This window comes from Lynx canadensis, chromosome F1 (genome assembly GCF_007474595.2).
Source record: "Lynx canadensis isolate LIC74 chromosome F1, mLynCan4.pri.v2, whole genome shotgun sequence".
Lineage (NCBI taxonomy): Eukaryota > Metazoa > Chordata > Mammalia > Carnivora > Felidae > Lynx > Lynx canadensis.
The window spans coordinates 11,045,064-11,068,868 of record NC_044319.2 but is presented as its reverse complement, the minus strand read 5'-3'; the positions used below and the strand labels follow the sequence as shown (position 1 = coordinate 11,068,868).

Below are 23,805 nucleotides of genomic sequence, written 5' to 3'. Positions count from 1 at the left end.
AGCCCCTTGAAGAAGGCTTGTTGGTTGGACCGCCATTTTCTATCTCACGGTTCATTCCTTGGCCAGGCACCCGTGAAGCCACAGGCATTTTTCATCCCGCTGAGTGCCTATGAGGATGTGAAAAGGAGCTTAAAGACTCTTCCTCGGTGGTTTTCCACATCCCACTGCTGGCCTTGGAGTATCCATATGAGATGATGGCTGCCAAATAGACTTGCTGTGGTGGTCATTTCACAGTACGTGTAAGTCAATCCATGATCTGTACACCCGAGACCCACACAGCGCTGTATGCCAATTGTATCTCAATAAAACTGGGGGGGGGGGAATTCTATTCTTCTGGCCCCTGTCTTCCCTGACAAGTCCTACTTCCCGCTGAGGGGAAGGAATGGGCAGCCATATCTGTAATGCTTGCAAAAGCGCACATGGTAAAAACATTTTAATACCGGAGCAACGGTCTTTATTTACATAGTGGTTCTAATCTGTGATACCTATAATTATTTCCAGTGACGGTGTATTTCTTTGGTGGCGATATCAAGCGGTGTGCAATAATGCCTGTATTAGACTTTCACATACCCTTCAACAGCTCGCAGGAATGTGGCATACCACTGTCTCCACTCACGGGGAGGAAACTGAGCCCCAGCAAGACTTAGTGACTCTAAATCTACGCAGGGTCACTCAGTGGGGAAACGATAAAGCTGAGGGCCTCCGGACGTCCCCTTTCTAGTGACAGTGCAACAGATGGCCAGTCCTAGGCACGAAATAGGTCCTCGATAAATGACCGATTGAGACACACATGCAGTGGCAATTAATGCTGTTGCTTCTCCGTATCTGAAAGTTCTGGTGGCTAAAGATTACAGCGGTTCTGTGGCCACCAACGGCCAGCATCATTCATCTCGAGAGGATGAAAGCATCCTTGGTAAATGTATGTTTGGAAAGAACAGCAGTAGAAGAGAGTTCTTAGGAAATGTTTACCTTTGCCCACAATTCATTTAGCTACATTCATCGGCGCAGCAAATACTTATTGAGGCTTGCAACATGTCAGTCTCTTTTTTTCCCTAGGAACTGGGGCCACAAGAGTAAACAAAACCAAATCCGTGACTTCGAAGAGCAAACATTTTGGCCGGAAAGCAAGACAATAAAGAGAATTAAACAAGTAAAATATATTATATACCAGAAAGCGCTAAAGAGAAAAAACAAAACACGGAAGAGGAGAATGAAATATTGGGGAAGGGGTAACCGAGATTGTTAGAGAGCGTCGCTAGAAAAAGCCCCACCGAGGAAACAAGTTTTGAACAAAAGAGCTGAAGGGAATGGGGGAGTCAAGCATGCAAAGGAGGGAAGAACATTCTAGGCAGGCAGAGGAGATAGAAAATATAGAGGCCCTGAGGCAGGGGTTTGCCTGGTCCAGTCAAGAAGTAGCCAACAAGTCCTGAGTAGCTGGTTTGAGAAATCAAAGGGGACAAGGTAGCCGATGAAGTCATAGAGGTGACAGGGTGCCAGACCATTCCAGGCCTTATAGTTTGTTGTTAAAGACTGACTTTGACTCTGAATTGGGGGTGGGGGTGGGGGGGAAGACACTGGATAAGAAGGTGAAAAGGTGTGATACGATCTGACCTAGGTCAACGGGTCAGTCTGGTGGCTGTGCTAACCATAGATGGCAGGGGGATAGATACTGAGACACCACATGGAGGCTATTCCAAGTGGGAAATGAGGGAGGATTGGACCAGTGGTGGCGGGGGGTTGGTGAGGAAGGCTCAAACACTGATTCTATTTTGAAGGTAGGACTGATGCAATTTGCTGACAAACCGGGTGTAGAACGGTAGCGAATGAGTAAAGTTGAGGGTGACACCAAGTTTTCTGACATAAGTAGCTGAAAGAATGGTGTCTCCTCTTATTAACTGAGAGAAGGAAACAGAGGAGCTGCTGGCTTTAGGACGAATATGAAGAGGTTGGGACATGTTGAGTTTTAGACACTTAGGAAGCATCCAAATGGAAATGTCACATAGACAGGGAGCTAGGTCAGGAGTTCAGAGGAAATATTGGGCTGGAAGTAATCACTGAAAGTCATCAGCATATCTGTGGCATTTAAAGCCATGATAAGGGGTGAAAGCACAAACACAGTGAGAGCTAACAGAAACGGAGAAGAGGTCAAGGACTGAGCCTTGGGACACCCCGAAGTCTACAGGACTGGGAGACGAGGAGGAAACAGCAAAAGAAGTTGAGAAGTAGTCAGAAAGACAGAAGAAAGACCGGGGGCATGTGGTGCCCTGGAAACCGAGATAGGAGAGTATTTGTTGGAACAGCGTGAGCGATTTTGTCAAATGCTGGAGATCGGTCAGAAAATGAGGACTCAGAAGTGACAGCTGGGTTTAACACACGACAAGCACAGATGACCGGAAGGGAGAAGCTTCAGTGGGCCAGTAGGAGCGAAAACCTTACTGAGGAGAGTTCAAGAGAGCCTGGGAGAAGAACGGGAGGCAGCCGGTACGTATAATCCTTTAAGCAGAACAGCGCTGGGATACAGCTCCCTCCCAAATGTCACCATAGAGGCTTGGAAAGAAAAGGGACTGTAGCGGAAAGGAGGAAACTGGATCCAGGGAGGTTTTTGTTTATTTTGGTTATTAGATGGGCGAAATGCTATCAAGTGTGGATGCTGATGGGAATGATCCAGGGGAAAGTTTGACAGTATTATGCCCAAGGTATCGACCAAATCTATTTACCCTTCTTCCAACAATGTATATATTTATAATTTGAATTTATACGTGTGTGCCCCCTGGAAAGCGGTTATGTGTTCCAGACTATGCTCTCAATCTCATTCCTTCTACCAAGAACTAATCATATTGGCCACTTGACCTATCATTAAACTGTTTCCTAGTATTTTCTAGGATCTATAGTAATGATGCTTTTTCAATAAAAATGCAATCTCACTAAAAGAGCTTTATAAACAAACACTAAGCATAAATTACCTACCCTTACGTTTCCGCAATAAGAAAAATCACTATTGAGACCAAAATTAAAAGGAAAGTCATGTCCAGAGAGAGCCTGAGTTCTCCCCTCAACCCACACCCACCACTGCCCTGCTTCAACTGCTACGGCTTAGCGTTTGATTTTTTTTTTAACGTTCATTTATTTATTTTGAGAGAAAAAGAGAGTGAAAGAGTATGTGAGAGTGGGGGAGGGGCAGAGAGAGAGAAAGAGAATCCCAAGCAGCCTCCAGCCGTCAGCACAGAGCCCACGGCGAGGCTCAAACTCACAAACCATGAGATCACGACCTGAGCTGAAGTCAAGAGTCAGATATTCAACCAACTGAGCCACCCAGGGGCCCCCGATCAGTATTGGATCTAACCCTGCGTATTTATTCAGAGTTCCAGTAGCAATAGAGGCGACTGCTGCTAAGAGTTGGACATCTGGGGGCCACGCTCTTCCCAGTGGGGCCTAAAGGGAGTGGGATGTTCACTTCGGAGATAATTCACCGGAAGAAGCCCCGTGCCCGGGCAACCACCTTCCCCAGTGTCAGCACCAACACCTACTTGTTCACGCGGTTGCCTTCACCAATTCCTTCAAGAAAATGTCATCTTCAGAGCTGTGGTTTCCTCCCCAACTACAGCTTAACTTTTTAATATAACACCCTTCACCCTTTGCTTCCTGTTGCTGCTGCCCTCGCCCCAGGCCCAGACTAGTGAAAACTGTTGCTAAGTACTAACCCTCAGTCTCTCTCGGCCTCTGGATCCCTAATGTCACTCCCAATATAATACCTACTAACGAAATGATTCCTAATTGTCACTGCAAACCCTTTATCTCCTTTCTGTTAAGTATGTCGTACTGTATCAGCTTCTTGTCGCCTCACCTTTACTCTTTTATGGCCTATTTCAGTTCTTTATTTACCGAGACTATTTACCCTCCCGCATTTGATATCCTTACACATTTTGTTACACGTTTTGTTATAACTATACAAATGTATAGTTATACATTTTGAACAGAACAAAGAATAGCTTTAGACCGCAGCTGCCTTTGCGGGTACTCACATGCTACATTATGGTGACTGTAGCTTGAAATTGTTCGGCATAGTAGCTAACAAGTAAGCACTCACTCCAGATCTGGCACTCTGCTGAGCATTTGGCATTCACTATCTTATTTGATTCTCCATTTTATTCCTGGGGGAAAAAAAAGAAAGAAACTAAAAATTGAAGGAGGTTGGTGCACATGCCCCAGGTTCCACAATGAGTCATTGTGGTCAGGGATTTGAACACAAGTGATCTGCCTCCAACACCCATCCACTTAGCCCCGCAGGCAGAAGAGAGCAGGGAAATGGGGAAAGGCAGTGCCCCTAAATCTTGTTCAACCAGGTCTTTATGCACAGAGGACAGAGACCCAGCGGTGAGAAAGTCTGGATAAGGAGACTTGCCATACATGGCAAGTGGGATATTTCCTTGAAGCCCTATGGCTTATCTTTAAAATTCATAACTTCGCATTCTGCTCCATAATATATCCATCCTGCTTTAATATAAAAAAATTTGACTTCATTAAAAGACACAGAAGACATATATAAGTATTTATGAAGTAGATGACAGACATTGTAAAGATGTCAGTTCCCCCCCACCCCTCATCACTCTAGTCTTCGGTGTAATTCCAATAGGAATTTCCAAATAATTTTGGGAAGAGGTATTCTAACCTCATTCTTCAACTTGTATGATACAAAGATATTCACAGATAGCTGAAGCAAGTTGCAAAAGGAAAAACAGACAAGAAAAAATTGTCCTTAATATTAAGGCATAAGACAAAGCTGTGTGAATAAAATACACTTTAGTATTAACCTAAGGAAGAACAATCAGAACAATAAAAAGCTCAGAATTATGGTTATGAAATGCATTGTGTATATATCTATATCTATATATCTATATACCATTGTGTATATACATATATATATATACCATGACCAAATATACCATGGTATGTATGTGTGTGTGTGTGTGTGTGTGTGTGTGTGTGTGTGTATATATATATATATATATATATGTGTGTGTGTGTGTGTGTGTGTATATACATATATATATACATACATATACATATATATGTGTATGTATGTGTATATATATATGTGTATATATATGTGTATATATATATGTGTGTGTGTGTGTGTGTATATATATATATATATATATATATACCATGACCAAATGAGGATAAGATATATTATTCACTTGTGTTGTTGGAAACTTTTGCTTAGTTTACAGAGAAAAAATAAAATGTTTCCTATGTTACACCATGTACAAAAATAGATGCCTAATATATTAAATGCCTAGATTTAAAAAACAATTACAAAGCAAGCAAGCAAGAAAGGAAGAGGGAGGGGGAGGAAGTGAGGAAGGAAGGAAGGAAGGAAGGAAGGAAGGAAGGAAGGAAGGAAGGAAGGAGAAAATACAGAATATCTTTGTTACCTGTGGATAAGGAAAGAACACTATAACCGTATCCCCAAAGAATAACTCATAAAGTAAAATAACTCCTATTTTACTATTCCAAAGTCATAGATAAATTTAGAGTGAATGTATTGTTGCCCTATTCATTTCTTCACGGTGTTTATCGCTTTCTGAAATTGTCTTGCTCACTTACTTGATGGTTGGACTTATACCCGTTCAAACATATGCTTCCTGAGGGCAGGCACTTTGTCAACTGTGTTTACGCTGTAGATACATCACCAAAAAGTTGTCTAGCATAATAGCTGTGCAACAGATGGGTCCTTTGTACACTGTTTTAAGGGATTTTTTTTAATGTTCCTATATTTTTACAGAAATCTGTTGCATTTCTATACACCAATAATGAAGCAGCAGAAAGATAAAGAAAGAAAGCAATCCCATTTACAACTGCACCAAAAATAATAAAATACCTAGGATTAAACTTAACCAAGGAGGTGAAAGACCTATGCTCTGAAAACTATAAAACATTGGCAAAAGACACTAAAAATGACACAAACAAATGGAAAGACATTCCACGCTCATGGCTTAGAAGAAAAATGTTGATGTTGCCCAAAGCAATCTACACATGTAATGCAATTCCTATCAAAATACTGCCAGCATTCTTCACAGAACTAGAACAAACAATCCTAAAATTTGTGTGGATACAGAAAAGACCCCCAGTAGCCCAAGAAACCTTAAAAAAGAAAAGCAAAGCTGGCCGTATCACAATTCCAGTCTTCAAGTTACATTACAAAGCTGTAGTGATCGAAACGGTATGGTACTGGCACCAAAATATAGACACATAGATCGATAGAATCGAATGGACAGCCCAGAAATAAACCCACAATGATACGGTCAATTAGTCTTCAACAAAGGAGGCAAGAATATGCACTGGGAAAAAAGTCTCTTCAACAAATGGAGTTGGGAAAACTGGACAGTAACATGCAAAAGAATGAAGGCAAGGGAAACAAAAGCAAAAACAAACAAGCAAACACACAAAACTATTGGGACTACATCAAAATAACACGCTTCTGCACAGCAAAAGAAACAACCAACAAAACTGAAAGATAACCTACCTAATGAAAGAACATATTTGCAAATGACACATCTGATAAATGACACATCCAAAATATATAAAGAACTTAAACAGCTCAACACCAAAAAAAAAAAAAAAAAATCCAATTTTAAAATGGGCAGAAGATAGGAGCAGACGTTTCTCCAAAGACATCCAGATGGCCAACAGACACACGAAAAGATGCTCAACATCACTGAAGATCAGGGAAATACAAACAAAACCACAGTGAGATATCACCTCACAGCTGTCAGAATGGTTAAAATCAAAAACACAAGAAACAAGTGTTGTGGAGAAAAAGGAATCCTCACGCGATGTTGGTGGAAATCCAAACTGGTGCGGGAGAACAGTAGGGAGGTTCCGCAAAAAAAATCAAAAAGAAGAACAGAGAGGGAGGCAAACCATAAGAAACTCTTAAATACAGAGAACAAACTGAGGGTTGCTGGAGAGGAGGTGGCTGGGGGGATGGGTCAAATGGGTGATGGGCATGAAGGAGGGCACTTGTTGGGATGAACACTGGGTGTCATATGTAAGAGATGAATCACTGGGTTCTACTTCTGGAGCCAAGACTCTACTGTATGTTAACTAACTTGAATTTAAATAACAAACTTTATGGTTTCTACCAAGCCTGAAACTCTGATTTAATCCCTGGAGACAACATGGAACTGTTATGACATCATCTCTTGGCTGCATAATGTAGGGAAGGTCTGTTTAAGTGGAGAGATAATACAGGGTATTATCTAAGACCAAAGCATTGAAAATATAGGGAAGCAGATTTCGGCTTAACACTCCCCATTATTTTCTCCCAGTGGCAGTGGTCCAGAAATGGAATGTGCTGTCTTGAGATCCAGAAAATGATGCATCGCTGGATATATTGGGAAGAATCTGGAGGACCTCTTAAGAGAGGGAGAGAGAAAAGTGAGAAGGAATGTTTTCCTTCCATCCCTGAGTTCTAAGATCTTCGATCTGCTCCTTCTTCCATCCACCTCTTCTTCACAGGACCTTTCTCCAACCAGGAACATCCATGGAGGCGCCACGATGTCAAGAGTAGAGATGAGCCCTGCGAGCTACCGCGATGCTCAACGTGTGAGGAATGACACCAAAAATTAAAGGAAGCCTGCACAGCAAAGCAAACATTCTGCCAAACATTCGTTTGGACTCTGGAGCACAAAAATACATTGCCAGAGAACCATACTCATTACGTGTCCTAGATGGTCAGGAGCTGCATTCCCACACTGAAGGCATCTAGAGCCCCATGGGAATCTGAGGACACACACCCTGTTCCTCCAGCTTGCAGGAGCGCCCTCCATTCCCCAGCCCCAGGGCTCACTGCCAGGAATCCCCAAGAGGGTCGCAGGACTCGTGCACAGACGATCCAAGCACGTTCACGTCCCTTACCTTGTTTGATCCTCCCACGAGCCTGGTAAGAGAAAACAGAGCAGGTATGATGATGTCCATCTCATTCGTGACAAGGCAGGTGCTCACGGGATAAAACGGCTTGCCTAAGGCACCGCTATGTGGCATAGCCCGAGGACTCGAGGCAGTCCATCAGAACCCCCATCTCATACAGTCCCCTCTGGAACCTCGATCCTGTCCGGATGCCCCAGCTGAGGTCCTGTCGACGTCAGACAGAGGAACTCCGAGAGAGATGGTTACTTGTGCCCCACTTGCGGTGGGAAGAAAGGCGGCACCCCCCCCCCCGGTTCTCTGACATTCTAAGGAAATGACAATACCAAGGCCAGACCTAATTCCCTCCAGAACAGCTCTCCCCAGAGCTGTGCCCTCATCCCAGGGGAGCACCGCCTGTGGCAGGAAAATAACACCTGACAGACGCAGAGCGAGACCAAGATGTTCAGCTTTTCCCCTCCCCTTGCCCTAGATCAAGGAGAAGAGATCACATCAGAAGAGAAAGTGATTTTTCTCACTATCTGCTGTTAGATTACACGCGAAAGTGCCATCACGCCAACCACAGTTCCTGTGCCGGACTCAGAAGTGGGACAGGATACAGGGAGATCTGAGAGAAGAATGACTGCCTGGACAGAGCTTCAGAGGCGAGGCGCACAGCCTGAAATGTGGCCAGACTGTCCACGGGCGTCCCGCGGAGAAGGCAGGACTAGATATCGGGTGTTGGTGGCAGAGCCCAGGTCTCCTGCATTGAATTAGAAAATTCTGATGCCACGTGACTTGTGTCTGTGACTCGCTCGGCCACTAACCAGCTTCGTAGCAGTGGATATCCAGCTTTCCATTAAATTCTAAACAGTCAGAGTCATTTTCTACAGGTAGAAAAGTACGGTTGACAATTGAGCTTGGCCAAAAGGCCGAGAAACGATGAAAATTATGGTTTAAACCTCATGTTTTCTAAAATCCTTTCGGGTCCTAACATTTTGATGTTTCATCAATATGTCTTCCGAGTCATTTCTTCCTTGAGATAAACAACACACAGTCCCTCGCATTTCAAGCGGTACCTCTGCAGTGAACATATTTAAGTTCTGTGGGTGGTACTCAACTGCGGCCAGACTACCTGTGAGCCTGTATGCCTCCCTCGTGCAAATTATAAGAAGGCATCCCCTCTGGACGAACTAGGAAAGCAGCCGCACAGATACAGGGCTGAAGGAAGAGTGTTTAGGGGAGTTGCAGCTTCCTCCCGCCTTCTTAACTGGACACTCTTGTACAGTGTACAAACTGCTCAACTGAACACAGCAACCCTGATGACCTCACAGCTCCCGAGTTTGAGCCCCGCATTGGGCTCTCTTCTGTCAAACGTGGAGCCCACTTCGGTTCCTGTCTCCCTCTCTCTCTGCCCCTCCCCAGTTCGTGCTTTCTCGCCATCTCAAAAATAAATAAAAACATCAAAACAAACAAACAAAAACAATTACTGATTGAACCTACTCTCTGAAGTTGACCAGAGTCAAGACGGGATATTATGGACATCAATGAACTGTGATGGAATCAAAGTAATTGAGAAATTCAGCCAGAAGCTCTCAACCCACAGGTGCATTTTTTTAAGCGCCTGGTGGTTCTGACACCTCTCTCCCCCACTCTGTCCCTGCTCAACCTTGAGAACCCCTGAAGGATTGAGATTTCCTGGGACACCGATTCAGAAGGTCTCCCTGCAGCTTACACAAACCTAATCAGAGTGCAGAGGCATCGCGCTCCACCTTGAGGGGCAACAAGGGTGTTTATCAGAATCCGCCCCCACCCCTCCAGCTATGGACCTTAGGGACAATTTGCATGGGAATGAGGCAGGGGTGGGGGGAGGTGGGGGGGGTGGCGATTTGAACTGTAGCTAATGCCGATGGCTAATTCCATTTATGGGGTCGTGCCTTCAGTTAAGAAAAGTAAATTTCATAAGCATGTCTTTCTTTGCATATCTTTTTTTAGGTAAAAAAGAGTTTCCATTTAAAGAAAGTACAGAGAATGAAATAACAATTATCAGCGTCCTGGCTACTCAGAATTAACAGTAACATAGTGCCTCATTTCCTTCAGATATGCTTAAAAAATAATACAGTGAAGTCTTTTTAGTAAGCCCCACCCCCGTGTTATTACCCTTCCCCCCCCCCCAGCAGAGGCAAGCACTACCCTGTAACTTTTTTTTTTTTTTTACTGTCTATATTTTACGGTTTGCTCCCAAGAGCAGGGTATGGGAATTCTTATTTCCCCTATTCCCCCAAAACTTGGTATGGTCGGTCTGTATTTTTGCCAATCTGATGGCTATGAAATAGCATCTCATTGTTCTAACTTACATTTCTCTGATTAGTAAAAAGTCCGGGCGTTTTTCGTGTATTTGTTAGCCTTCCAAACTCCCTTTTCTGTGAATGGTCTCTTAGTCTGTTTTGCCCATTTTTCTATTAGCTTGTTAGATTTTTCTTACTGGTCTTTAAAAATTCCTTTAATATTCTGGGTACCAATCTTGCAAATTATTTCCCCAGCCATGTAGAAGTAATTGGGAAGTTTGAAATTGAAGTTGTCAAACTAATCAATGTTTCCCTTTGTTATTTTCCCTTTCCCTTAAGAATATTTCCATCAAAATATGCCATCAAAATATTAAATCATATGACATCTGAAAGGTTCTTCACATTTGGTCATTTAATCTGTTTGGAATTTGGTGTTGAGTATAATGTGAGGTCAGTATGTAGTTTTATATTTTTCACCAAAAGCGAGTTTTCTCCATACACTTATTAGCTATACTATTATAGTATATATTTATATACTAGTATATAATAGTATATATCCTTTATTAATATATAATAGTATAATATTTTTCAGACTCTAGATCTGCAATCTGTTAACGAGACATGAAAACAATTTAGTGGGTCTTAGCCACCATTTCTCAGAAAGTTAAATAATATGGAAAACATCAGACTACATTGCATGTGACAAGAGTAAATGGTGTTTCAGAAAACACATAGGCATGCATATATACTGGGTTGTTACTAGGTTATAAATAAACTACGCTTTTTCTGTGGATTACAGCCAGAAACTATACAAAATAGATTAAAAAATGTCCATCCTACCTGCCAGTGATTTTTAGCACTATCTCTATGGTCTCTTATGTGATTTAGTTTCTTTCTGGGCTGTGTGCTCTGTTTTTGTGGATTCTTTGATTAATCTCATGCTTATATCCTTTTTTACTTGTGTGCTCTATTAAGTCTCTTCTCCGTGTTCATCTTATAATGGTCCTGCTAATTCTTGATCATCTATTATTATATATGGATTTTAGACTCTGCTTGACAAAAGAAAATGAACAAAACTCTTATGGTATTTTTTTATTAGGACTACTTTGAATGCATTCATTAGTTTGGGGAGATTTGGCATATTTAAATGTTGAATCTTGGTCTGTGCTCCTTGATTTAGGTTTGCTTTTATGTTTTACAAATGTCTGCTACAGGTTTTGCTCATGTTTAGGTTTTCATTTAACAGACATGTATATGTACCACACCACTATTTTAATTCATTTATAAATTAGTCACTCATTTTCATAACACCCTTATGACATAGAACCATTGTTTCCCCCATTCTTTGTTATGTTACGAATGAGATGTCAAGGGACTCACCTTATCAAGTCACTGTAGGTTCACAACCATGAGAGTTCCCTGGGTGAAATTCAAAACCGGTTCCTATACATGGAGAGCAGGGGAGACCAAAGAATAAGGCAGATCGTTCCAGATTAGTAAGTGGGAGTTTCCATAATCAAGGGAGCTTACATACAAGGCTGCCTTGGATGGCCAAAAGACAAGTCCACACCACTCACCAAAATCTTAAAAGTTAACACAGAGGTCTTAACTGGGTCCAGTCCCGTATTCAGTATATGGTCTCAACAGTATGCTATTCTCTCAAGGGTCTGACCTTGAGACAGCTTCTACTATGAGAACTGTAGGTTGAACATACATCCCAAGGTCAGGGGGAGGGGGTGAGGAGTCTACCATTGCCCAAGCCTACCTCACTATTGGGTCAACCAATAGTCGCATCCTCTCAATGACTTCCTCTAACAGCCACACATATAGAAAATCCAGCAGCCAGGATCTGAGTGCAGATACGCTGGCCCCAGAGTCCTTGTGTTTATCCACTACGCCATTCTGTCTCTCCAAGCATTTTGTCGGATTTGTTTCTCAGTACCTCACTGGGTTTTTTGGCCAACTTCATTAGAATATCATCATCACCATCATCATCATCTTCATATTTCTTCCTATTCTTGTAGGCATATAGGAATATTAGTAATGGTAATTATTTTATGTTTATCTTGCACTGTGGCCAATTTTCAGAAATATTCTATAGATACTTAAAAGGGATACACATTTCTTATATGCTGGGTGCAAAATGAAATACATAAAATCAAAGCCATTATCTGTATCGATGCCTTCACATGTATTTCCTCTCGTGCTTCCTCTGCATGATCTGGAAGAGAAGTCTTGAAATTTCTTACCAAGATTCTGGATTTGTCGACTGCTCCCCGTTATGTTCTCCCTGTGTCTGTCTGTGTGCGGGTGTATCTATTTGTGTGTATTTGTGCTGACGTCGTTGGATGTATATAGGTTCGCAGTTGTTACTTCTTAGGTGTTTTTCTCTCCTTTTATTAAGTAAAATCACTTTGTACATTCAAATTCAATTTTGTGTGGCAGTCAAAATGTGGTGGCGTTTAGGAATGTGGGCTTTGAAGACACCCAGCTTGGGTTGGATTCCAGCTCCATATTTCCTGACCGGACAACCACTGGACACTTACAATAGTATCTGGATCCGTAAATGGTGGTTTGGCTAGATTTGCTATTATCTTCTTGACTTTTATTTATTATGTTAGTGGCACATTGCTGCCATGACTTCTTTCAACCTGTCTTTATCATGTTGCAAGTGGGTTTGTAAATGACGTGGGGCTGAATATTACAGTCTACTTTTTCAGTGAGACAGGTTTACTCCCCTTACATTGTAATTACATTTGAATTTATGTATACAAGGGGTTGGCAAGATACGGCCCTTGGGATAAATCTAACCGAGCACCTGCTTTGGATATGAAGTGGGATTGGAACTCTGCTGTGTATGCATTATTACCGTGGCTTCTGTGCTTCGGTAGCAAAGTTGAGGAACCGCATCAGAGGCCATGTGGCCTGAGAAGTAAAAAAATTTTACTATTTAGACTTACGCACACAAAAAAGTTTGCTATCCCCGTCTTACGTTTCTTTTCTTCTAGCCAGACTTTTGTCTGCTTCTTTTTTTTTTCCTTATCCAATAGAATCAATTCCTTTCCCTCCACTAATTTGAAAGTTATATATTCTATTCCTTTTCTTTTAGTGGTCACTCTTAAATTCTGAAATGCACGTGTCTGTTTCAAAAATAATGTGATGTATTAATTGGGGTATAGTTAACGCACAATAAACTGCCCACGTTCAAAGCGTCCAACTTCGTAAGTTCTGACATATGTATGTAGCCATGAAGTGACAATCAAGAAAATGGACATACCCATCACTCACAAAAGCTGTTTCACATACTGCTTCTCCCTCTTCCCTTCCTGCCTCTACATCCCCAACACTGCTTTGGGATTCATCCATGTTCTAGCGCACCTCAATAACTCCTTCCTCTTCATTGCTAAATAGTATCCCACCGTGTGAATATACCACAGTTCGTTTACCCACTCCTCTGCTGATGCACATTTGAGTTGGTTTTCATTATAAATAAAGCGTCTATGAACGTTCCTGTATAATTATTTATAGAAACATATATTTATTTTTCTCTTGGGTAAATATCTAGAGGTGGAATGACTGGGTGGGATTATCTTGTCGGTGTATTCTTAACTTTTGAGAAATCGCTAAACTACCATTATACATTCCCACCATCGGTGTATGAGAGTTTGGGGTTGTTCACATCCTTGCCAATATGCGGCGTGGTGAGTCTTTGAGTCTTTTTCATCTTAGCCACTCTAATAGGTAGGTAGTAATATTCCATCGTGGTGCTGATTTGCATTTCCTTAGCAGCTAACGGGCAAACTTCTTTTAATGTGCCTACTTGTCATCGTTACATCTTATGTTGTGACGTGTCTTCTTTTGTGACACGTCTTTTTACCAGTGGCAGGGGGAAAGCTTGTTTGTTTGGAGTTTGTTTATTTAACGTGCATATTTTCCTCAAGAAAATCTAAATTAGCAATTTCTTTATTGTCTGCCCTCCTCACACAAAAATTTCAGAACTCTTGAATTCAAATCGTAAAACCCCTGTCTCCTACGCTACCATTGTGTAGCATTTTAACTACACCTAGTTTTTAACCCTTCTTCTCCCAAATAATCCTCTTTTACATCTATACGTACTTTACGATCACCAGCGTATCATCAATTTCTTTTTTTTTTTAATGTTTATTTATTTATTTTGAGAGAGAGAGAGAGTGCAAGCAGGAGAGGGGCAGCGAGAGAGGGAGAGAGAATCCTAAACAGGCTCCTTGCTGTCAGCTCAGGGCCTGACGTGGGGCTCGATTTCACAAACCAGGAGATCATGAGCTGAGCCGAGATCAAGAGACAGATGCTCATCTGACTGAGCCACCCAGGCATCCCTATCAATTTCTCTATTCTCAGTTGATTTTTACATTCCAGTCCTTCCCTCTGGTTTAATCTTCTTCCTCCAGAAGTATATACTTATTAATTCTTTCACTAAGAATTAGCAGGAAATTGGGTCCTCGTATGTCAGAAAATGTCGTTATTTTGTCTCCTATTCGTATGTAATTGACTGTGGAATTTCAGGCTGACATACACTTTTTCTTAACGCTTTGAAGACATCATTCCATAATATCCTCTGGTGTTTACTGTTGTTATTTTAAGTCTGTTGTCTGTAAGGTTTTTTTTTTTTTGTTACTTTCTAAGTAATTGGCCTTTCTCTCTGGTAGCTTCGAAGAATTGTTGGTCTTTGATGTTTTTCAGTTCCACTACAATGTGTCTGGGTATATAATTTTTTTTATTTATTTATTCTGCTTGAAACCATACGTTCCTTCAATCTGAAAACGCATCTCTCTCATCAGTTGTGTTAAATTCTCAGACATCGTCACTTTGGGTTTTTCTTCTCCTGCAATGCCTCTGGTTCCCCTGTTGAAACTTCGGTGAGATGTATACAGGACCCTTTCACCCCCACTCTGTGTCTCCTATAACCTCTCTACTGTATTTCCCACATTTGTTCTCTCCGGTGCTGCATACAAATTAATCTCTTTAAACCTAAATTCCTATTTGCTAATTTTCTTCTCAGGTGTGTCTGATCTAATGCCTATTGAGAGGCTGTAATTATTATTAGCCTCAATTGTTTATTGGCATCATTGAAAAATATATCCCTCCCTTCCTTCCTTATGATTTCCAACCTTTATTTCTTTTACTATTTTAACCGTTGTTGTTTTAAAAACAACTCCTTCTGAGATGTCTCTTTTTTCTGTGCTTCTTTGAGTTTTGGGTCTCTCATCCACTGTGTTTGTTCTCTCTCTCTCTCCCTCTCCCTCCTGCTTGCTCTCTGTCTCATGGCCATGGGATTCCTTCTATATTTTGAGATTTATGTGTGGAAGTGAAACTTGTAGCAGAAGTTTTCTTCTGAAGGAGCATCTTCTCACACTCCCCATGGTGGGGAGGTCCTCACGGAGCAGTGTTGTATTGGCCTTTGCTGAGCTCTCACTGGCTTCGCTGTTTTGGGATTGGTGGGGGAGTTTGCTGTGATTGTTGGCTTCCTTGCTCAAAGCTTCAACACTGTGCAGGTGCTGTACATCTGGGTTGTAGACCCTCTCTCAGCTTCGGTGTGAGATCCTCCTTTCTCTGAGTTTACTCTCTCTCAACCCATAGCCCAGAATATGTGACCTCCTCGCATGCTTGTCTCCAGACTCTCAGACAGATTTTCTCATCTATCTCATGGATGGCACATTTGTGACACCTGGCTTTGCACAGGGAGGTCAGGTTCAACTCTTCACCTCATAGGAGTCTGAGACATCATCTCGTCTTTGAAGTTCCCAACCTTCCCCCCCACCTAAGGTTTATATCCTGCTTCTGTGAGCACCGTGCACAGACTTCCTTGCCATGTTTTTGAATCCAGAAATTAATTTCTTTCATGCCATGTTATATTTATTATATATTATATTATATTATATTATATTATATTATATTATACTCAGTATTTCTATGTGCTCGGAGTGGAGGGTATCTGTACATGTTAGTTCCCTCTGCCATACTGATTGGAAGTAATCTACACGTTGGTTCTTACACGTAATGGATATATGAATCTCTAATTACACAATATTCAAAATGAAATTCGCACAGAAATTTCTCTCACAACTTCAGCATACCTTGCTTTGTTGAAGGCCACGGTGGCGCTGGTGTTCAGACATAACGCATTGTCTTGTGTATAGATCCACCACTACAAAAACATTTATTGGGTTATTCTGAGATCAAGGGAGTCCCTGAACCTTGAGTTCTGGACGCCCTTAAACATCCAACGTTCCTATAGCTCACATAATCACAGACGGCGCCAATCATCAAAAGTTGGAACAGTCGGCGAGCCAACGATGCAGCACAGAAGGGACACGGGTTTCATCTGGCTGCCGTGAAGAGGCCAGCTTGGATTCTGCCTTGACATTGAGGTCAAGGTTGAAGACTCAAATTCCACAGCTCAAAACTCTCTCCTTCCGTCTCATTCCTGGCAATGTAGGCTTTGTCATGGTACCTTCTGCCTCCCGCATCTGCTGACACACACTTCCGTGTCAGCTCCCCGTCAGTGACGACAAGAAACTGACGAGGAACCCAGCTCCTTGGAGTCCAGCATTCTGCTCGCGCGAGCAAGCGGGAAATCAGCAAGTTCATGGATTTTGCAGCGGGGAGGCGGGGGGGTCAGGGATGGAGACGGTCCTGCATCACACATCACAGTCTCTCATCCAGTCACTCTTGCCCCCCCCTTCCTCTCTCCCTCCACCCCTTCCTGTCAAGAACAGAATACTTGGCTTTATCTCCTGTCTCGCCGCTAGCGAGCAAGCTCTAGGGGTTGAGAGCACACCCCGAAGTCTCACACTTCAACCCAACCAATTGAGCTAAGTATTTCTTCCAAACAAACAGTGCTTTCCCTAAAAGAAAACGTGGTGAATGAAATAGTTGTCTTCACCTCACTGCACCCATAGTTGGGACTGGCACGTGAAAATAGTCTACCGTACCCGGGAAGGATTCTCAGTGGAGGGTGACAAACTCAACCCAAGATGTCCAACTCGCCGCAGATGTGACTTCATTTCCATCTGCCTCCCCTTTTCAGCTGTTACTATGAAGGAAAGAACAGAAAGAGAAAGAAAGAGAGAGACTTCCATATCATTTTATGTGGGAAATCAAGAAGTCAGATCATTAGTAATAATAATTAAATAATAATTAAATTAAGAAGTGTTTCTTTTAGGCAAAGTATGCCAGACCCCAGCAACGTGGTTTTCAGTCCCTCTGACAGCGGAGGGGGGAGGCATCCTGCACCATTCATCCAACCCCCATAAGTGGAGGCCTGCCACCGGATGTCCTAAAAAGGTCACCGAAGAGAAGGAAGGGGAGGCAGGGGAGAACGTAGTGACATTTGCAAGGGACGCAAGGGCTGGGGCAATATAGATTAAAATAGAAGAGGTTGGGTGGAGTGAGAGGGACACCCACCACAATGAGCACGGAGAATTATTGTTCTTTTCCCACCACAATGACATATGCTCACACATACGAGTACCCATTCACTTGGTCACACCTACAGGGGCCACTAGGGAAAGCCACAGGGTTTCTCGTTGCTGCACTACTCCCCTGCCTACTGGAGGGCGGATCTCAGCAACGAGGAAAGGGTAGGAGGAGCTGTCACCGGGCCCCTGCTCCCCTGCAAGTTTGTGAAACATGTGGTGGGGAGTGGCTGTGCAGGAAGAAAGGGTCGAGGAGAGCAGAGCAGGGCGTTTGCAAGGTGTCACAAAGTGACACTGATTTCTGTCTCCAGTGGCCCATCCTGTCCCTTTCCCTAGCATTAGTATTTCTCCCATCCCTCCAGGCCTCACATGAGATCACCAAGGCTGCTTTGTCCAAGAAGCAGAAAATGAAACTGAGCGGCCACAGGAAGTCACACATTTAAGGTGTGCTCCCGTGCTGACACTTTCAGCCTGAGGGTTCTGAGAGCCCATTTTACAAATCAGCTCCATGCTACATGCCCTGAGATCATGAACAGTCGAGTAACAGAGAGCCCAAAGAGTAAGCAGAACGATCAAAAAGAGAGGGGGAGAAAAATCCCTAAATGTAGAAATTACCAAAGGCCGTTCTATTTTCTCTAGTACTATTTCTACTCATTGTGTGATTTTCAAAACTCTAAAGCCAAAGAGCAATTGGAAAGGGGAGAGAAGTGACACCTCACTGTGGCCCTGGCTGGCTACAGGCACTGCAACACCTTTCTAATTAGAAACAAAGTGTCAAGGACAGACAAGACTACTGCAGGAGGCGAGAAAGGTAAGGAGTGGGGGGACAGAGACATACTCTAGAAGATGGAGAGTAACCTTTGGTTTGAAGGTAGGCAATGAAGACAATGGGCTGCTGGGGAAGGGAAAGACAAAGTGACCCACCAAGCAGAATAAAAAGCCTACAAATGGGCTCACTTGATCTGTGACTGACAGGGCACGGCATATTGGAGAAAGAACGGGCAATTTAATAAATGATTCTGGAACCACTGCTTAGCCAGGTAGTGGGAAATGAAATAAAATCCTTATTTCACAACAACAAAAAAATCCAGGTGCATTAAAAACTTACATGTGAGAACAGTGTAAAGCTTTTGGAATACAGTAGAGATCTTTATGACTAAAACAAAACACAAAAGCTGAAATCTTAAAAAAAATGGTAAATTTAATTACATTGAGATTAACAACTTTTGTTCATGTAAAGACCTATAAAGAAGACAAAAATGCAAACCATCATTTGGGAGAAATATTTGCTACACATATAACGAGCAAAGATTATTATCCAGAAAAATATATCTTCTACAGGAGAAAGTCACCCCCTACCAGTCAAAAACAAACAAAAAAAAACTAGAAAAATGGGCAAAACCTATGAACAGGTATTTCATAGAAGAGGAAATGCAAAGAATCCGTAAATTAAATGAAAACGTGTTTAACCTTAACCTCATTAGTAAATAGGATAAAGCAGATCTGCACTCAGTGATACAGAGTCTCTCCTTTCAGAATGGTTAAAAAATAAAAGTTGCACGATACCAAGTATTGGTAACTATAAAAAGGAAAGGAGAACTCTCATTCACGGCTTCTAGTTGTATAAATTTACACACATACTTTGGAAAGTAGTTTGACAGAACTAATTAGGTTAAACATGCACGTGTCCAATGACTCAGAATTTTACTCCCAAGTTTATACCGAGAGAAACTCTTGGACACTTGTTCTAGGAGTTACACTCAAGAATATCCAAAGCAGCCTTGTTTGTCACAGCAAACACTGGAAATAACACAAATGTCCATAAACCATAGGATGGATGAATCGATAACAGTCACCCATGCAATGGAATGTTATACAGCAGTGAAAAATGACAAACTCCAGCTCTAGAGATCAACATAAAATATTTCGATTCAAATTGTGAGAAGGAAGTGCATCAGAGAAGTACTTCCAGTATGGTTCCATTTACGTAAACCATCCAGTAGAGTCCCTTTATATATATGAACCATATATTGGGCACATGTGTTAAGTGCTAACACTATAAATAAAAGCAAAGGAGTGATTTACACAATTTCAAAGAGTAGTTATCTCAGGACTAGGGAGTCAGACTGGGGGAAAGTTCAGGAAAGCTTCTAATTCACTGTAACCTTCTATTCATCAACCTACACGTGTACAGTTTGCAGTTTAATGATGGTAACAATGAAGCCTCACAAAGTAAGATTAATAATAGTTAAATGCACAGCCTGCATTACCCAGAGGTCTACTATATTAAATATTATTGTGTGAATGGCCCCCTGCTCATTATATAAAGGCAACCCAGGTGCTAACCAATGAGAATGAGCAAAGAGGATATTGTTACCAAGAACTCCGAAAATGTGTTTTCTCAGGCTATGGATTACCGAGCTCAGACAGCTGACTTTCAAATGCACACTTTGAGCTTACTAAGGTTGGAGAGAATGCATGGGCATGGCAAAATCAATCCTTTATCATACTCACCAAGACTCAAGGGAGTATCTTACTTCAATCGGCCTGGAATGCTATCACTTTAGAAGTATATAAGAAGTTCTTTTTAGTGATGGTAAAATAAGAAATATTCATGATTAATATTTTTAAAAAGGCATGAAATATAAAGATAATTTAAATTGCCCATAATTCTACCACCTAGAAATCATCACTAACCATGTTTGGAGGGATTTTCTTTTAGTATTTTTCTTCCCAAGGACATACACTTGTGTTGACATGTTTAAGACCCTCCAGTTGGTTAGCTTTTTTCTTTTTCTGTTGGTACTATATTGTAAGCATCTTCCCAGGCCATTAAATATTCCTTGAAAATCATTTCTATAGTTATATAATATTCCCCATGTGAGTGTGATACAGTTTTTTAAAATTTTCTGTTGGAAGGACATTTTCGTGGTGGTATCATCTTTTTATATCACGAAGAGTATTGTATATTCCTTTCCTTTTCTCTTTTTCAGTATCTTTTGCTTATCTGTCATGATTGCCAATGGATACCAACTCTTGGACATCAGCACATTTTTGGGAAACGAGACTTCAATCTCATCACGTAAGGCTAGAAATCGATGTAAGCATTCTTTCATTCAACGAATAGGTATCATGTGCCTTTCACATGCTGTGACTATTCCAGGTGCTGGGCATAAAGCCTAGAACAAAAGGAGATAAAGTCCATGTCTTCATGAGCTGATCTTCTAGCAGGAGAAACAGAAAACAATCAGGTAGTGTCACGTGGTCTTCAGTATCCCAGAGAAAAATAAAGCAGGATGAGGCAGAACAGAGAGTACTTGCAGAGAGTGATAGGTTATGGTACAGAGTGAGAACTGTCAGGAAAGGTGACAAGGGGACACTTGGCCAGAGACACGAGGAAGTGAGACCATGGGGGAAACCCAAGAGAAGAGAATTCTGACCGCAGGGAACAGCAAGTGCAAAGGCAGTGGAATGGGCACGTGCTCGGTGTGCTAGAAACACAAGAAGGCCAACGTGGCTGCAGTTGGAGTGCGAGGTTATGAGGTCAGAGAGGTACCAGGCCAGATCAGGGAGATCGCAGGCCATTGCGGGAATCACCCAGGCTGTGTCTGTGTGGCCTCTAGCCTCTGAGTGAGGTGAGGGGCAAGGTAGAGGCAGGGCGAGCAGTTAGCAGGTGACCAAAATAAAGAAGGTAAAATACAATGGTGGCCTAGACTACAGAAAAAGTTGGAAAGATGGAGAAAAACAACTCTGTTTTGGACACATATTAATTTAAGGTTGAGAGAGTTGCTGATGGATCGGATGGAGCTATGAGAGAGAGAGAGAGAGAGAGAGAGAGAGAGAGAGAGAGAGAGAAGGCAAGGATAGTGCAGGATATGGGCCCAAGGAAGGGGAAGTAGGCTATCATTTGCTGAGATGGAGGGATGGTCTGGGGGGAAAACCAGAAGATGGTGTTTGATGTGGTGTTTTTTTTTTTTTTTTAATTTTTTTTTTTTCAACGTTTTTTATTTATTTTGGGACAGAGAGAGACAGAGCATGAACGGGGGAGGGGCAGAGAGAGAGGGAGACACAGAATCGGAAACAGGCTCCAGGCTCCGAGCCATCAGCCCAGAGCCTGACGCGGGGCTCGAACTCACAGACCGCGAGATCGTGACCTGGCTGAAGTCGGACACTTAACCGACTGCGCCACCCAGGCGCCCCATGATGTGGTGTTTGATGTGCCTGTGGGAATTCCAAATGGAGACTGAGTTGGAGTTCAGAGGATGGGCCCGGGCACAAAATAAAATTCTGGTCTTCATCACCATCAAAATGTAAAGCCATGAAATTGGATGAGGTCGTCCAAAGCCTGAAAATGGAGAAAACAGAGGATCAAGGACCCTGAAGAGACTGAAAAACAGCCTCCAGCGAGTTGCGAGAAGAATATGCCCTGGGGCGAGGGAAGGCAGTATTTCCAGAATAAGGGTACAATAAGCTGATCAGGGGAGTCAAAACGGGAATTGAACGTTGTATTGGGACGTGAAGGCTATTGGTAGGTAAAACGACCACATGACCTTTGCCCAAATCACAACATTTCTGAGTGAAGGAAGAAGCTCTTAATAATTAAAATATGTCAAGACCACAGGCACAAACCAGGACTGAAGTGAACAAAATAAGATAAACCATCATCCCCGTTATTGCTGACCTTGACACAAGCAGGCTTTAGTTTAGTTTTTTGAATGGCAAAGGAAAAAGAAACTTCACTGTGATGTGTTCAAGAGAAGAAGCGAGAAAAGGAAGCAGAGGTAATTAGTAGAAATAGCTCTTTTGAGGAGTTCAGCCACAAGGGGTGCAGGGAAAGGAGCCAGTATTCAAGGGACATGTACGTTCAAGAGAAATTTGTTTGCGGGTAGGAGACAGCACAGCGTGTTTGTGGGTTGGTTGGAAAGTCCAGAAGGGAAGGCAAGAGAGAGTAGAAACAAAGCTGGATCAACATCCTTGATTGGACAGAAGGGGGTGGGGTCCAGGGCCCTGGCGGGAGGCATGGCATGCGTAGGAACAGAGATGTTTCATCCAAAGGAGGAAAAGAAGATTGGGAGAAGAGATCATGGAAGCAGGTCGAAGGTCTCATCTGGTTGTAATCTCTTGGTGGCTATCGGAAACCAAGTCAGAAACCCGACTACATAGAGAGCAGCCTCCTTTATTACAGACTGAGGAGTAGACAAACTAAGTCACCATTTCCACTCTGGCTTCTTTGACTACCTTGGGGTTAGTGTTCCTGTCACCACATAACACCAACAGAATCATTGCCAATGAGTTTGCTCTGCCCATCGCGCCAGGGAAGACTCCCTGCCTCTAATCGGGGAAGTAGAAGACTTTGGGGTAGAATGTGGACAAGAACAAGCTTTGCAGGAATGAGTCATGTATATGATGCAAGAAAAAGGATCAGTAACAGAGTGATTTCCTGATCAGGCGAGAAGACGCAGTGGTCTAGAAGATGACTTCTTCTATTTTTAAGTTTGTATTTTGATAGAGTGATTCAGCACTTCCATACGTCACCCAGCGCTCATCACAAGTGCACTCCATAGTCCCTACTTCACCAAGCCCCCCACCCACCTCCCCTCTGTAAGGATCAGTTGCTTCCCCACAGTTAAGAGTCTGTTTCTTGGTTTTCCCCTCTCTCTTTTTAACTTTGCTTGTTTGTTTTGTTACTTAAATTGCCCGTATGAGTGAAATCATATGGGATTTGTCTTTCTCTGTCTGACTTATTTCACTTAGTATTAAATTCCCTAGCTCCATCTATGTTGTTACAAATAGCAAGATTTCATTCTTTTCTATAGCTGAATAATTCTCCGTTGTGTATCTATACCACTTCTTTATCCTTCATCGATTATCTTTATCATTCATCAATGGATGGGCTGTTTCCATAATTTGGCTATTGTAGATCATGATTCTATAAACATCAAGGTGCATATACCCATTTTGGGTCAGTATTTTTGTGTCCTTCCCGGTAAACACATAGGAGTGCAACTGCTGAATTGAAGAGTAGTTCTACGTTTAACTTTTGGAGGAAACTCTGTACTGTTTTCCAGAGTGGCTGCCCCAGTTTGCATCCCCACCGACAGTGCAAAAAGGTTCCTTTTTCTCCACATCCTCACCGACACCTGTTGTTTCTTGTG

At 42.4% G+C, this 23,805-nt stretch overlaps 1 protein-coding gene across 5 annotated transcripts in view; it reads right to left on the bottom strand.

Annotated features, from left to right (window-relative positions):
• LOC115505218 (cytokine SCM-1 beta) overlaps window positions 1–23,805 on the bottom strand; it is a 77,210-nt gene that overhangs the window by 31,290 nt on the left and 22,115 nt on the right. The window contains exons 2-3 of one of the 5 annotated variants that reach the window (XM_030302667.1): window positions 7,921–7,942; window positions 4,023–4,151 (exon numbers count right to left, since the gene is read on the bottom strand). The exons of 3 other annotated variants lie outside the window; for them this stretch is intronic. In XM_030302667.1, the coding sequence (XP_030158527.1) occupies window positions 4,023–4,024 (2 nt within the window). In that variant the 5' untranslated portion in view covers window positions 4,025–4,151; window positions 7,921–7,942. The remainder of the gene's footprint in view (window positions 1–4,022; window positions 4,152–7,920; window positions 7,943–23,805) is intronic. One more of the 5 variants, XM_030302666.1, reaches the window with a different exon arrangement.